This window comes from Calonectris borealis, chromosome 14 (genome assembly GCF_964195595.1).
Source record: "Calonectris borealis chromosome 14, bCalBor7.hap1.2, whole genome shotgun sequence".
Lineage (NCBI taxonomy): Eukaryota > Metazoa > Chordata > Aves > Procellariiformes > Procellariidae > Calonectris > Calonectris borealis.
Genome location: NC_134325.1, coordinates 17,117,280 through 17,133,758, shown reverse-complemented (window position 1 = coordinate 17,133,758; position 16,479 = coordinate 17,117,280). Strand labels below are relative to the sequence as shown.

The following is a 16,479-nucleotide window of genomic DNA, read 5'->3' as shown; positions in this document are numbered from 1 at the left end:
CGAGTAGCTCTGTGGGTTGGACACTCACCCAGCATATATTTCAAATATTTCAAGGGTAGGTTCATTGCTTCTCTCTGCTTGCTGGGATCACTCTTGTCCTTGCCACCCAGGCGGTGGTACAGGAATTCAGTCTTCAGGCAATGGGTGAGGTGAGAATAAGGCGCTGAGGAAGTGCCCCTACTTGGGAAATAATGCGATACCTGGGGCTGTGACGAGGATGTGATTTAAAATGCACCTTTCTCTTGTTGGCTTTGTGAGTATTATTCTCAGTCGCCCTCCCCTCCCTGTATATAATGTAAGAAGCCTATGTGGTAACTGAACTATGTGGCTGTCTGAAAATTAGGTGTTGTGGCACTGTAAATCCCCGTGCTAAGACCCCCTTACGAGTCCAAAGGCATCTCTCAGTGCCTTGAGTTTCCACGTTGGTAATCCTCCGTGGTCCGTGATGGTGCTCCGGGGTCAGAAAAAGGGATGTGTGCAGCTCTGAAACGTGTAATGCTTAGCAGGAATGAGGGATCTGGGGCTGTAACGGATCCTGGTATCTGCAGAGCAGCATGGGGAGGAACCTGTGACACTGAAAGGAAGACTCCTAAAAGCAAAGCGCCAAGTGTTGCTATAATAGGGCTGGATTACTCACTGTGCTTATTCAAATTCCTGTTGATGCTGGCAGCGGGAGTTTTCCCGAACAGCAACGAACAATGAGTCATCTCCAGGTGTTTTTATTTGAAAGCGCCTTTTTTTTTTTTTTTTTAAATTTCAAAAAGAAACCGGTACGAAACTCCCTCCGCGCAGCCCCTGGAGCATCTCTCCTCCGCCGGGACGGCGCAGCCCCCGCCGGCCCCGCTCTGCAGCGGAGTTCCCTGCCCGCCGCAGGAGTTGAAGCCGCTCCTCCCCCTGCGGAGGGAGAGATTTTTTTTTTTTTTTTTTTCCTTTTTTTTTTTGTTCCTGCTTCGAGCAGGCAGGGCCAATCCGGGGGCCGCCCTGCCCGCACCGTGCCGCCGAGGCAGCCGCCGCCCCTGCCCGGGCTGGTCCCCCCCCGGCAGGCTGCCCGCGAGAGGCGCGGGATGCGCTGAGCAGCGCCGGGCGGGAACCCGCTCCACTGCGGGAGGGGAACATGAGGTGGCGGCTGCTTTCCCTTCCGTCTGACAGCTGAATGATTTTTTTTCCGCCCCCCCCTCCCTCCAGGTTTTCATGATCAGCACTGGGGGAGCTGGGAAATTTTGTGGCCACTGGCATATTTTTATTTAAAATTGCGGTCAGTGGACGTTTCTCCTTTTGCTCCAGCATCGTTGTCCTGTTCACAGCTATTAAGGCTTAAGAAGCTTGATTCTCTAAGGCTCGTATCCAAGGGCATCAGTCATTAACACGCTGAGCTACATCTGCTTCTTGGCTAAGACTGAAGAAAGACATCTTAAGCTGGAAATCCTGCTTGCTCGCTCACTCGCTCGCTCTCTAGTGCATACGGAAGGGGAAGCATATGCAGCAGCAGGTTCCTTTTTTTTTTATTCCAAAAGGCTGCCTCACTTTGGAGATGCGGTGACAAGATAATGGAGTGAAAGTCTCCCATTTCCAGGGAAGAAAATTACAGGAGTCAGCCAGAGACAGGAAGGAGCAAGTTAAATAACAGCAGAAATAGGAAGGAGGACAGTGATGAAGAACTGAAAATAAAATTAGAGGAAACAGGTGGAAGGCTGGCATAAAGCTGGGAGATATTTTAGGCTGAAAGTGGCTTGGTGTTTTTTTTTCTTTATTTCTTTTTTTTTTTGGTTGGTTGGTTTTAAATTCGAAGCTGGTTTTGGAAATCCCTGCAGTAAACCAGGCTGCTTTAGTGTAGAGCAGCTTCCCCAACGTGTCCTTTTCTCTCTCCCTGCCTGCTGTCTCTGCTATTGCTGCTGCTGACAGAAACGTGTTAGGAAAGCAGAAAGAGAAAATGCCAGCCATCCTGGTAGCCTCCAAAATGAAATCGGGACTACCTAAACCCGTACACAGCGCTGCTCCAATCCTGCATGTCCCAACAGCCAGGACCATCCCACAGCCCTGTTACCTGAAGTTTGGGAACAAGGTGGAGGTGACGAAGCCATTGTATTCCAGCCAGATTCCTCTCAAATCTCCTAATGGACAAGAAAACACAGGAGATGGACTCCCACCAAGGAAGAGTGGCTCGGTAGAAAATGGATTTGACACACAGGTTAGAAGGCACCAAGTGCTGGGGAGGTGTATGAGGGAATTTCTTTCTATATTGAATGTGTGCAGCAGGTTTTCTGAGGAGGATAGTGGTGTGAACAGCAGTGAGAGAAGGGGTGTATGTGGTGTGTGTGTGCGTGTAATAACATCTGTCTACAGTGGTGGGATGTTGTATATTCCATATAGTGGCATGTGTTACCAAGGGGTGGCTTTGTAATTTTGTCAGCATGGAGGAGCTGATGGTGGGGTGGTGAGGGATGGTGGTGTGTGTGCTGTTTGCCTGTGTTGCCTTCTCTATTGCCTTTGCTTGAACTTGTGGATTTATGGAAGGGAGACGGTAGAGATGTTGTTTATGGGGTGTGTTCTTTGTGTTCTTTCTGTAGGTGCTAATTGTAATGGCTGGGTTGTGTGCCTGGGATGGGGAAAGATTGCTTGTCATGAACGTGTTTTGTGTTCGGTCATGTACTGAACATTAACGGAGCATTAGTCGTGTGAACATTCTGTATCTGTAGTTGTGTGGGGAGTGAATGAGAGGCAGTGCTTGATGTTAAATTACAATATGCATGTCATTCTTAGCAGCTAAGTTAAATAGATTATGCAGGAAATGAATGCTCAAGTGGAATTGTCTGTTTTAATGCTATATGTGCATGACATCATAGATGCAGCACATTATCAATATGCATTTTTTTAGATTTCCCTTTAATGTGTATCAGTTTTCTAATGTATTTTTATATATATTGCTTCCTGTATAGGGAGGAGAAATGTACGTTCTTCAGCTGGTTTAATTTTTGTCAGCATAGTAACGTTTGCAGCACGGCTCGGATTGCCTTGTACTACTGCTGCCCCGGTGTGCTCCACAGCAGTGTAAGCAGACAGTACGCGTTAGCGTGCTACCGTGTGAGCAAAGCAGATGGTCTGCTGCAGCAAGCAGAATTGATTAACATTATATAGAGATTGCTGTATCGCAGCATGATGTATTTTGGCAACAGCCATATACATTACAAGCTGCTTCTACCGATATCTGAGCCCAGTAGAAGGTGATACCATTATACTGGGATAGGGAAATGATGACAGACACTTACCTTTTTTTTTTTTCTTCTTCTTTTCCTTCCTCAAGGAATAATGGGTCATCCCTCCCATCTAGCTTTTGAAATCTGTGGCCTCATAACCCTATTCTCTTAAGACAAGTGCGACTACTGATTGGGCATGTTTGGCCCCGTGCCCTGAATTTTAGGATATGCTGCACTTTCATTGCTGGTAGACAGGGTGACGTATCGGGCTGCTCTGGACAGATGAATATGACTGTAGCAGTTCCTGAGGGACTGAGAGCAGGAGAAGGAGACAGACAAGTACTGGTGGCAGGGTGGTGGCAGCAGACAGACAGACCTGCACATCACATCTGGTTCTTAAGAGAAATAAGTACTGTTTTTTCCTTGAGCTAGAATGTCCTTGTGATTCTGAAATGTCAGCAAAATCTCATTATATGCTGCTCTTTCTCTCAGACATGCCTTGGTTTCTGCACAGAAATTACATTCCTGCAAAAGTGATTGTTATTCATAAATACTTTCTCATCTTATAGTAATTATCATTAGAGAGGTCCTGCCACTGGTAGCCGTTTGCAGCAGGAAGGGGAATACTGTGGTGGTTTTAACCCTTATACAGATGTGGAACAAACCCCATTTTTTTATATCCTGATGATGAAAGGGTCTTCATGCTAACTTGTTATATTTAAACAGGGAATGATTTTGGCTAAAGGAATTTCAGATAATTTTGAGTTTTGAATCACTTCAGCAGTGGGAGAAATGCTAAGCTTTGTCATTCTCAGTAACCTCATTTGGGTAGCAGTCTTAGCAGATGACCAGCACCTTTTAAGGTGTGAACCAGTGAGGTTTGTTTTACTATCCATTATCTTGAATAAACACAGTCCTTTTTTGTTATTCTTATTGATCCAGCTTTGATCCCTCTGCCCACATAAGCATGCAGATTTTTGCCATTCAAGGTAGTAATTTGGAACGTTGATCTATATCTAAAGGGAGATTTTTTCAGATCGGTTGTATCAAGGGCAATGTTCTTTTCTTTTTCTGCTGTCCCTCCCTCCCAAGGGAGGAGGAACGGGATGGATGGACAGCTGCCAGACGGTATGTCAGCAGCTGAAGCATTTTTATCTTGGGAAACCTTCAGCTACATGCAGGTATAGAAGAGCTTTCTGATAATAAGCCTAGTAAAGTTTAGTCTTAAACACTGCACTAGGACTAAATATCTCAAGAATCATAGACATATCCTATGAGGGTGATAGCTTGCTTTTATCTTAAGCACCAACGTGGCCCTCACCATTTTACTGTGCAGGCACCTGGCATCCCCAGTGAGGGAGGGAAGTTAAATTCTTATCGTGGCATTTAGAGTTTAGATCCACAAGTAGGACGGATACCAATGCTTTGGCACCTACCTTTTGTAGATCTCAGTCCCCGCATGGAGTTTGCAGCCCATGGGGAAGGACATAATATCCTTCTGTGTGCGTGGAGGCAGAATTAAAAAGAGATTGTGACACTTAGATCAAAAACCGAAGAGAAGAAATAAAAATCTATTTAACTTGTGCTGTATCCCTTACTGAGGCTGAACCTGGAATTTGCAGCCCCAGACTCTCTCTTGGAGTTAGTGGCATAAGCTATTTCCATCAAAACCCAAGGTGGTATCAGGCGACTTGCAAGACAAGTGGCAGAGAAGCACTGCTTTTGTACGGCGGCTTAGCGGTTAGAGCATTCACGCAGAAGGTGGGATATCTGAGTTCAGTTTCTATTTCAACATGAGGGAGTTCAAACGCCTGTCATATCTCTGGAGGGTTTCATAATCAACAAGCCACAGGATGTTCTGGGAGTATTTTAGGGAGTTGCTCTTAATCCTGTTGAAGTTCGTCCTCTTTGCGCTACATAAAACAAAGTTCAGCTGCAAGTACAGAATAAGGACAGAGAGCAACTTGACCTCGTGTTTAGGACATCTGCTTACAGGGAAAGCGGTGATGGGAGGGATGAAACAGATAGATGGGGTACCTTTAACTGTTTGTGTATATGATTTTTTTCTCTCTCATCATGGTGTATATATAATTACACTTTGAATTTTTATATGCTTTTTTCCCTGCGCTTAGTTTACCGATTATTCTGGAGAAGAGCCTGTGTCTAATGCATAGACCAGAAGTCACAACGTGAAGATACTAGACCATGTTCTAATGCTGTTTTAGCATGTTTCAAGCCACTTGCACACCCGTGCTAGGTTCATGAGCTTTTTTGGTTCAGGTGGTACCTAACTGGAGCCTGATTCTTCAGAGAAGAATTGCAGGTGGTATTCATTAAAGTACTCATTTTTTAAAAAATGCTGAAAATCAAGGTGTCCCACTTGAGAAACATGGTATCACTTCTCAGTATTTTGATTTTTTTTCTTTTTTCTTCATGATATGGTTTTACATGTGTAAGCTAGATTTTATAGTGACTGGAAGTTTTGTGCCTTAAGGCCATATAAGGGCAGCGTGTTATTTAAAATGCTGTGCAATTTATAAAAAGCATTCTTCAGAGTATTTCAGGGGCACTTTCCAAAGAAAGGTCTGAGGGTTTTAGCATCAAGCCCATTGTAAATGCTAGTCGGAAATCTTCAGTCGATGAATCATGGCAGTATCATTCCTATTTTATTGTTACTGATATACACACTCCATTCATTTTTCCATATTAAATTCCCTGTGTTGTGCACAACAGTATCCTACTGTTGCACTGGTGCTTATTTTGTCTAATTTGAAAACACCGCCAATAAATTGTACCCGTATTTAGAGAGCATTGTTTTGGAAATATTTAACTTTGTTACCAGAGAAACTTCCGTCAAGTAGATAGCAAGATAGTTATCTCTCATATACAAAGTGGTATTTATTAGTTATTCTGAAAAAGTTGTGTGTATTTGGCTACTAAATTTCCATTAGTTATTTAAGACAGAAGTCATTGCCAATTAGAAGTCCATGGGCACAGTAAAATTGTTCGTGCAGGGTGCAAGAAGAAAGATACCGTTCCAGGAATACAGTCTGTTGCCATGTTATTGTGAAAGCCACCGAAGGAGATAATGGATTTAATTATGGTGTTTATTGCTGCTCTGTTGTATTCTCTAGCTTCTTGATTTTCATTCTCTGGAGAACCTAAAAAATAATTACTGTTTCTATCTTACATAACTGTAGCAGTCCTAAAAGCACTGGGACCTTACTAAGTCATTGGTCCCACCCTTCCACTAAAACACTTCAAGTTGACAGGCATCCATTTAACCTGGAATTAAAGTATGTGTATTCAGCAATTACCCATAACTGTCCTTAATGTTTGGCAGGGAGGGCTGGGCGTGGGATTCGTTACTTCTTTGCAAATGTCTTTGCAATATTAATTTGCTGAAAGTTAGGCAGTTATCTTCTCTTGGTGGACGTGGAAGGCAGATGCTCACTAGGTGTTACCATGTTCTCCCTTGCTTTTCTTTTTCTCCACACTAGGCAAACCTACTTCTTTTAATCTTTTCTCTCAGGATTTCTAGAACTCTTCCAACTCTTTGTGCTATCTGCTGAACTCGTTTCAGTTTGCCTAGACCTTGTTTTAAGAATTCAGTTCAAAACTGGATAGATATCATTGTCTGCAATAAAACCACCTTGTTCAGCTAGATTTTTCTTCACATTGCTTTCGTAATTTGTGGAGATCATGTTGAGTTGGGCCTTCTAGATCTGGGGCCTTCTAGATTTCCCCATTTTCTAGCCTTACACTAGATTTTTCTTCTGGTGATTTAGTTCTTCTTTCCTAATTTGTGAAGATCATCTACATCTGGGGTGTTCTAGATCTGGGGTGTGCTCCAAAAACATTTGCAATACCCATCGAGATTAGAAACGTCCCTGGGTTTTTCTCATTAGCCATTCTGTAGTCCAAGTCAATGACAATGGTATGGAATGGAATTGGTAGAGAAGCTACGTTACAGATCCCGGCAAAAAATCTATTGGATCGCCATTCCCAGGTTGATAGCACACTACTGACAAATTTCAGGGAGGTTTTTCAGTCAGTTGTGCGCTGCCTTGAAGTACTCTAGCTGCTCACAAATTGATTACTTAACAGGTTGCTCCAGTATTTTTCCACGCTTCACATTTAGGCTCGCATCAACCGTTTCATGAGCCACGTGTGACTTGCAATCTGTTGGCTATTGGCTAGCCTTCTCTGCCTCACTATCCCTGTTCCCATGCCATTAGCAATCCAAATGAATCCATATAGTTCAGATATTAGTAATTACTTTCCTATATTTTAATTAACTTCATCAGAAGCTGTTTATACCTCCGTATCACTGTCTTGCTAATGTGAAGCTTCATAGAAAGAAAGATTAATAAAGCATATTGCAGAGAAATTATGCCTTCCTTTCTCACGCGCATTAGCCAGTTTTATGCATGATACTGGGCTTCACAGTTTTACTACAGAGCCATCTTGCAGAAGGCATAGGAATCAAGCAAATCTTTAGCTGGACCCAATTTAAAGTCAGATGTACATTGATTTCAATGCCATTATGTGAGCTGCCTCAGTGGTGTAAAATTTGGTCTCGCTACCACTGCTGAGCTAATTATAAAAGAAATTGTGAGAAATGTAGTCAGTTATACTGATAACTTCACCATATAAGATAGCTTTTTGCAATGTTGGAAGAAACCAAATGAGGTCACGTTTAGGATGTGTACAAAGGAGAAATTTTACTGAAGAGTTGGGAAAATCTGTAAGAAAAGAAAAAAAAAACCTGTAGATTCAGGCTATCAAAATATGTAACAAAAAAAAATTTTTAAATTAGTATTAATTTTAATGAGCTTGCTTATGTAATTATAGTTATGTACTTAAGTAGATTCCTACAAAAAAACCCTTGCTGTATCTTGCTTTCTGATGGAATTTTTTTTTTTTTTTGGCACACTGTAAGCAATCTGAGGCTATTAAGTAGCCAAATTCATCTTCTATTTATGATTACAATAGTTTTGATAATATGTTTATAGATACATACGGGTAAATATTAAATTGTTAGGAGGTTGTTCCAAATGAAATGTTACCAGATAGAAAACAATGCATAAATTGTTTTATTGTGATTATTAACATGGAGTTTTCAGTGATCTGTCTTTTAATATAAAAAGCTACCCTGTTTTAACGCCCTGTGTTTGAACAAAAGATGTAAGATTGCACTATAAACTCAGCAGGCTTTTTCATTGTTGGGTTTTCATTTAGAATATGCAAAAGATCACTTGGAATTCAAACTTCCATTCAGTTTTCAATTGTCCTGGATAATGAGTGAAAATGTTTTTTGCTCTGATTTCAGTTTAATTGTGACAGTTCTTGTCTAAAAGAGCATTTGGTCGTCTTGTAATGTTCCTTCCCAAGTTCAGTACCTTCGCTGTCGAAGTGCCTGAGATGGGATTTCCAAAGATATTTATTGTTGAGCTAATAATGCTGCTGTTGAATTCACTCAAGTTTTTATGGCCCATGGTTAGTGTTTTTGAACCTCTCATTTAATAGGACCTTTTTTCCTGCTTCCAATTTATTTTATTTTTTATGCTATTTCTCTGATCTCTGCTAATAGGTTATATCTATATAGGTAATATACTTAACCTAAGAGCGCTCCTTAGAGGTAGGGATATTGTTCTTATTTTATAAATGAATGGCTAAGGCACAAAGAGACTTACCCAAGGTCATAAAGTCTGCAGTGCTATAGAAAATTACTAGCTAGTCCCCTGACTATTAGATTACCTTTCTCCTTTGCTACTACTTGTTAATCAGTTCAAAATGCTTATGCATATGGTGTCCACGTGTTCTCCCTCTGTCCTTGAAACTGTTAGCTTACTCCATAAAATTATATTTCTTCAGTGAACACTCTCACTCTGACACTTGATGTACGGCAGCACCCAAGCAGGACACTTCGGTCCAGCTGTCCTCTAACCAGAAATGGGTTAACTAATAATTTTTTTCTTGTTTTCTTCCTGCCTGCCTTTGCCTCCCTGGCTGCACTGGTGAATTTCTTTGACAGCTTTTAGAGTTTTGCTTCTTATTTTTCCTAGATTGTTTGTCCATTGTGTGTTCCACAGAACTTCTCTTTCTTGATGTATGTGTTGTGTATTTCAGTTCTGTTAGATACTCAGTCTCTGCTGGAGGCCTGTTTGAACTGCAGTTGGCTTCAACAGAGAAGCATTAAGTCTTTCTACCTATCTAACTGCTAGCTGATAGAACCATAGAATCATTTAGGTTGGAAAAGACCTTTAAGAACATGAAGTCCAACTGTAAACCTAACACTGCCAAGCCCAGCACTCAACCACATCCCTAAGTGCCTCATCTACCCGTCTTTTAAATAGCTCCAGGAATGGTGACTGAACCACTTCCCTGGGCAGCCTGTTCCAATGCTTGACAACCCTTTCGGTGAAGACATTTTTCCTAATGTCCAATCTAAACCTCCCTTGGTGCAACTTGAGGCCATTTCCTCTTGTCCTATCGCTAGTTACTTGGCAGAAGAGACCAACACCCACCTCGCTACAACCTCCTTTCAGGTAGTTGTAGAGCGCGATGAGGTCTCCCCTCAGCCTCCTCTTCTCCAGGCTAAACAACCCCGGTTCCCTCAGCCGCTCCCCATCAGACTTGTGCTCCAGGCCCTTCACCAGCTTCGTTGCCTTTCTCTGGACATGCTCCAGCACCTCCATGTCCTTCTTGCAGTGAGGGGCCCAAAACTGAACACAGGATTCGAGGTGCGGCCTCACCAGTGCCCAGTACAGGGGCACGATCACCTCCCTGCTCCTGCTGGCCACACTATTTCTGATACAGGCCAGGATGCCGTTGGCCTTCTTGGCCACCTGGGCACACTGCCGGCTCGTGTTCAGCCGGCTGTCGACCAGCACCCCCAGGTCCTTTTCCTCTGGGCAGCTTTCCAACTGTTCTTCCCCAAGCCTGTAGCGTTGCCTGGGGTTGTTGTGGCCGAAGTGCAGGACCCGGCACTTGGCCTTGTTGAACCTCATGCAGTTGGCCTGGGCCCATCGATCCAGCCTGTCCAGGTCCCTCTGCAGAGCCTTCCTACCCTCCAGCAGATCAACACTCCCGCCAACTTGGTGTCACTTGCAAACTTACTGAGGGTGCATGCTGGCATGCTTTATGGAGCTCATCATAAAATAACATTCTCCAGTCTTCTGCAAAATACTCTCATCAAAAATCAAGCAGTATGAAATATCAAACCTATCCTAAAGGAATCTCCTGGAGATGCAGAGAGGTACAAGCATATTAGTAGAGGAGAACAACAGATACTGCTTTTGAAAACTCTTGGCACTAAACCTGAGCTTTACTTCTCAAAAAGAAAAAAAAAGAAAAAAAATCAGTTTATAAAGAAGGGGTCTGGTAAACAAAACACGAACTTTTCCCTAGTTTCAAGTACTTGAGAAGTACCAAAAAGAAAGCAAATTATGAGAACACCACCACCTGTGCTCTTTTTTCTATCCAGAGGGTATCAGAAAAGAAAGCCTTTATTTTATTGAGATAGGAAGGGTGGATTCAGTTCTTGGTTTTGGAAACTCAGGGCTGGTTTTGGCTATTTTTGATTTCCTTTGAAGAGTCCTTTGAGAAACATTGTCTGCTCTGTAATTTCAGTTTCCAGATTATCTCATCACTAGATTTAAAATTCTGTTTAATCTGTAGAGCATTTTAATGCTTTGAGCCTACAAATCCCTTTTTCCTACCAAAGTGGAAGAAATTAAGGAGGGATTTAAATCAATAATTATTTTGTCTGAACTTCCCAAACTTGCAACACAGAATAAATATTTTAAGTGCTGTTTAAGAAGATGCAGTTCTGAATAAAGTGGTAGGTGGGCCTTTAATGGAAGGATGTGTTTTCTGTTCTTCCATTTTTTCTCATTTGTTTTCTGCTTATTTAAGTTTTGGGGCTAAACTTTCTACTTTTATTGGTATAAATCAAGAGATGCTCTTAAAATTTAACCCATTAATTTATTTTTTCCTTGCAGCAAACTGTAGAATCTCAACCAAACTCAGATTCATTCTCCTGAGAAGTTTACCTGGCTAAAAATACCCTGTTTGAATATTATTTTTAGAAATATCTATATTTAAAGTATATAAATGGTCAGATTTTATGTGTATTATTAGACATGAACTGTTGGTACATTTTGTAACAGGAAGCTGCTGGTTTTCCATTCACCAAGAACTGGAATTCAGTTAAAAACTTGGCACTTGCTTGTATGCCTCTAATTTTATCTGTAAATTGTTCTTTCTGAAATAGTTTGTGGAAACATTCTCAGTTTCTTCAGTTTTGCAAAGCATAGGCATGGAAATAACTGCTAAAACTTAAAACAAATAAACCATTTATTAAAATAAATAATTGACAAAACAGGTCACTTCTTATTTTAAAACAGGCTGAGATCTGAAGTTTTACTCTGATTCAACCTTTTTTTTCTCTTGAAAGTATTTTTAGGTGTGTTATCCTTGGATTATTTTTCATTTTACTTTGGGGTTATTTTAGAATTGGAAGCAACGTGTGGGAAAACAATACATGAAAGGAAAAAATATCTAACTTCTGGATTTCAAAATACGCTTTTACCAGGACTTTTGCCCCTATGCGTGTTCAGTTTTGGACTGTAATATCATCATATTTTGACAATGTCTTGTTTACTCCCATGGCCTCTTCTTAAATTTTACCCTGTGTCCATCCCTTGTCTTGAATGTTTCCTTAACTCTTCTCCCTATTCTCAGCTTGTGTGGGTTTTTTGTCTACAGCTATGGCTAGAAGTTGCCATATCCTCTCTCTCATAGGTGGAAAAAGTCCCTAAATCGCCTTACTTTACCTGGCCTGTCACTAATATTGGTCCATTTCTTCTGTCTTGTCCTTTACGTAATGACCACCATGGTATAATCCAAAAGCATGTAGTGGTGAGTTCGTGTTTATGGTGTAGACTTCAGAATTGCCTGTAGGTAGCAGACAGTAGCAAGGCTGTATGAGAGGAACTCGCAGCTGTAAAGAGAGTCCATGGGCTACTTTCCGTCAGTACTTGTTGAGGCTTTATTTTATACAAGCAAGAAGGAAAACTTACGGACTGTGGAGACCAAGAACCAGGGATTGGCAGGTTTTGGTTTGGTAGCGATAGTGCTATGCTTGACAAGAAAACATGGTCAGGTCTCCAAAACATGAATTCTTGGGCAGCAAGTTGATGGATTCATTGGCGTTTTCTTTGAAAGTGGAAGTCGGTCTATTCATAGAAGTACTAAATACTACTAATCCTTCCTTCAAGCTGTGGGAGCTCACAAGAGTGGAGGCCAAGATGCTTGACTTGCTGTTCCCTCCATGCCTTGGGTGGGGGAAGGACTGATTCTTAGACTTGATGGTCCCAGAGGCGTGGGGGACTGGGCCGTAAAGTCATCTTGGAGAAACCCAGAGATGTTTGTCTCATCTACCTGACAACAAAGTTATCTAATTATACACATCCAGGCTTTCTCCTGTTATATAAACCAAACAAAAAAAAAAACCCCAACAAAAAAACCCCAAAACCCTTGACAGGCTGGCTTACTTAGCTGCAGAAGTAGCTCTTCTCAGTGCTAGGATCTTGTTGATTTGGTTATGCTTTCTCCAAACAGAAGGACTCAACTAACTTGCGCGATCATTTCCGCGTTGTTCCTCCTCTCCCTAATAACGCTGAAGAAGCTGACAAGGCCTTTTTGCTAATAGACAACTACATTTTTCAGAGTTGTGTAGGAAGAAGTTCTTCTAGGATAGCTGTCTGAGGACACCCGTACTTTGTTTTTGGGAGAAGTGGAAGAGGTGCATGATAGGCTGGAATTGTAATTCCTTTTGTATCCAGCACTTTGCAGTGTATTTTAAGTCTGCGACAGAGCTCTTTAGAGGCTGTTCTTCAAACTAATTTTGAGTGTGGTGGTCTCATTGCCACAACACGCGAGGATCTGTAATATTTCCTAGCATCTCAGCCTCCGTGCAATCAATTTGATGGATCTGCCATTTGGACAACTGAGAGACATAATCAGTTGTCAAGATTGTTGTAGTAATACCTTTTTGTTTCACGTAATGAGGTGAATCTTCCCTGATAGGATCACCTATCTCCTACTGAAAGTGCTGACATTATGACCAGACATTATTTTTATATTGTATTTTTCTGCCATGTATTAATTCTATGTACTTGCCCATTGGTAGAACAAAATGAATACCCTGGTGGGATTTCATGTTGTTGATCTAGCTTGTGTGCTGACATTTTATGGTGAACATGGATACTGAGGCTTCGTTACACTTGTGTATCTTGAAACAAGTATTTAGAAGCGGATTCCTTTTTCTTTAGCCGTGTCCACTTGAACCATGTCCACTGTTGGAAACGACAGGTAACTTTAGTACCAATAAGCTAAATACTGGTTTTGTACAAGTATTTTTGGAAGACTGTAGCAGCTATCTTTCCATGTCATATCTATTTTGGCTCTTTCTCAGATTATGACATTAATTACCAGGAAGTCATTTCTAATCAGCTTGTACAAGGGGTTTAGCAAATTTGCTTCCTCTGGCAGATAGACATTCTATCAGGCATGGTATTGTAAGATCAAGCAGATACAAAGATTCATGTCATGTCTTTTGGAGACAGAAATCCTCCTTAGCCAATGTAACACAATGCAAAGTTATATTTTTTAGAGAAACGTAATGTGAGAACAGTATCTGTACGTGTGTGTCAGAGGTTAAAGGCCTGGAACAGATGTAGGGGACGCATTTGCATCCACAAAGATCAAACTTTGTTTATAGCTGGTGGAGACAATAATTAATGAATTGGTCTGGTAAGACAAATTTGATTCCGTTATAAATTATTCTTAATTTCAAAGAGTTTTACGGACATTTAAGTCTTCAAAACTAATTTAAAAAATGTCATGTGTGTTTTAAGATCAAATATGCATTGGCCATTTGAAGCAATAGCTTGGAAATGGGTTTCTCTTTTCTTGCTTGATAACCGTGGGTCAGTCTGCTTCTCAGGACAGCCATATGTATTCCAGACTTGTCTGGGCCTTAACTGGGATAGATTATTTTGGGAAGGAGTATTTTTGGCATTGCTACGTCTTACTCCTCCGAGATGGGCTCTGGAGCACACAGGGGCCTGATGCTCCAGGGTAATGTGCCAAACGAGCACTGCCAAAGAAAGCTGGCAGAAAGGTGCCTGTCCTCTAGCGTGGAGCTGGGAAGGGGAGGCAGCAGCGTCCTATTTATCCCTACACAACCTTGCCAGGGGAATTCTAATGAATTTGCTTTAATTTACAAAACAAAACCACTTTCTGCTTTTCAAAAGGGAAGAGCAGCGGTTGCCTAGGATCCTGTTTCCAAGCAGTCAGATACAAACTTCCCTCCCTGCAGCAATGGAGAGTTTCCTTTCAGTTGCCTGTAAGAGGCCTTTTACCTGGTAGGGTTTGGATCACGTGGAGTGATTTGTTTTATAGGATTTAATACTTAGACTCCAAACTGGTGAAAGGAAATCTAGTTGTCATAAGGAGCAGAAATATTTAGAAGAGGATCTGTTTGTGAATGAAAATGTCATGCACTTAAAATTTAATGATGGAAGCATCTTCTGCAAGTGAGACTTACCCAGGATTTCCTCCTTTCCCTGTGGTCGCTTCTCACTGTGGTGCCAGGCAATGGGAAACACTGTGAATATCGTGACAAATTTGGAGGTGCAGTGCCTTTCTGTGAGATGTTTGCCTTTGGGATCCACTGGCCGAGCTGTGGTAGGTGCCTGCAGCAGAAGGAAGCACAGAGAGACCCCAGGCTCTGTGGGGACCCCAGGCCAGCCTTGCGTGTGGCTGCCTTCGGATGGAGCAGTGGGTGCCGAAGGGCAAGGTAAGGAGAGCCAGGTCTGCCTGCTGTGTCCTGTCCTTGCCACCAGCTCCCCAAGCCTTGGGTGTTGGGAGTCAGCGAGGGTCCTGCGGTGGGCTTTCAGCTGCCTCTGGCATGGGCTGCTTTTGGGATCCTGGAGAAAATGTTCCTCTTATGGGTGTATTTTGGCCTAACGGCATTGCGGTGGTGAGACTTGGAAGACCAGCCCTGTTGGCGGTAACGTGAGTTGTGGTGCATACGCTGTATTGTGCAGTGGGATGTAACGCCCGTGGGTCATACCCACCAGTGGTTTGGTTTATCAAGTCAGATAGCAAGGCAGCTGTATCTTATTTTTAACACAAGAATCAATCCCAGCTTCCCCTTGTTGAGCAGGTTACTTGCTGCAGTAGGCACTTGAAAAAGGAGAAAAAAAGAAAGGAAAAAAAAAAAGGGGAGGCAAAAAAAAGCCTATGAAAGAACCTGAAATCAAAAAGCCAGTCTACAAAGCTGCTACTCAGTAGCAGATCCTTCACTCTCCTATACACAGTTTCAGATTTGGGCTGAAACTTAATCCCTTGGTCACAACAAACATGAACTAGGTAAGATGTAGTCCTCTATTGCCTCTTGAGCTCGCTGAGATTCAGCAGAAAAGGGGCTTGCATTGAACAAGCACAAATTTTAATCTATTACCTTCACAGCCTGAGAAATGTCCGTCGGTGTGTGACAGTATGGTGGGGACTGATGCCACCCTCGGCTCCCCGTAGGCTGCTGTGTCAGCATTTGTGAGCCGACGGCCCGTCAGATCCACTCAGTGTTTATTGTACAGCATTAAGCAAGGAGAGATTTGAAAGTTCAGTGTTCCACTGGCAAATCGTTTAATTTTAGATAATTTTGCAGTGGTTCTTAGCAGCTTACATAAATGGATCTTCAACGAATAAAAGCCTCGGGCTTTCTGTGCACGTGTGCACGTTTCGGTCATGTGAACAATACCTGGTGGAAGGAGTCTCTTGTAAACCATCTTGTGAATAGCTGCGGCGTTGCTCAGTGCCGATACCCTCCCTCCTCCTTGCTTCTCCGACAGCAGCTGAAATGGCAGGGCTTGGTTTGGCCAGTACTTTGCATCACTTACAGCAATGCTGTTAAATGCTGGGCTGAAATGGATGGTAGCTCAGCTAATTTGCATGATTTAAAATGCCAGCTCGGTTTAATGTAGAGCAGCTGGTATATACTTAACTCCTTCAGGAGAAAACTTAATACCAGCAGATCGCATTATCCAGGGCTACACTACATTTATTTATTTATTTATTTATTTATTTATTTATTCATTCAGTCTCTTCGCTGCTTCCCAGAACATTTGTAGAGATCATTTATGCGTGGCTGGGGAAGGGCTTTTCTCTCTGTTGATATTTCTGTATCTCGCAGAGTTCACAATGGAAATAA

General features: G+C 42.2%; 1 protein-coding gene across 3 annotated transcripts in view; it reads left to right on the top strand.

The window, feature by feature from the left end:
- Positions 1 to 1,054: 1,054 nt before the first annotated feature.
- The window catches only part of NAV2 (neuron navigator 2), a 233,309-nt gene continuing 217,884 nt past the window's right edge, over positions 1,055 to 16,479 (top strand). For 2 of the 3 annotated variants that reach the window (XM_075163318.1, XM_075163317.1), the window contains exon 1: positions 1,056 to 2,188. In XM_075163318.1, coding sequence (XP_075019419.1) covers positions 1,931 to 2,188 — 258 coding nt within the window. In that variant the 5' untranslated portion in view covers positions 1,056 to 1,930. Of the gene's footprint in view, positions 2,189 to 16,479 lie in introns of all 3 variants that reach the window. The other variant, XM_075163316.1, reaches the window with a different exon arrangement.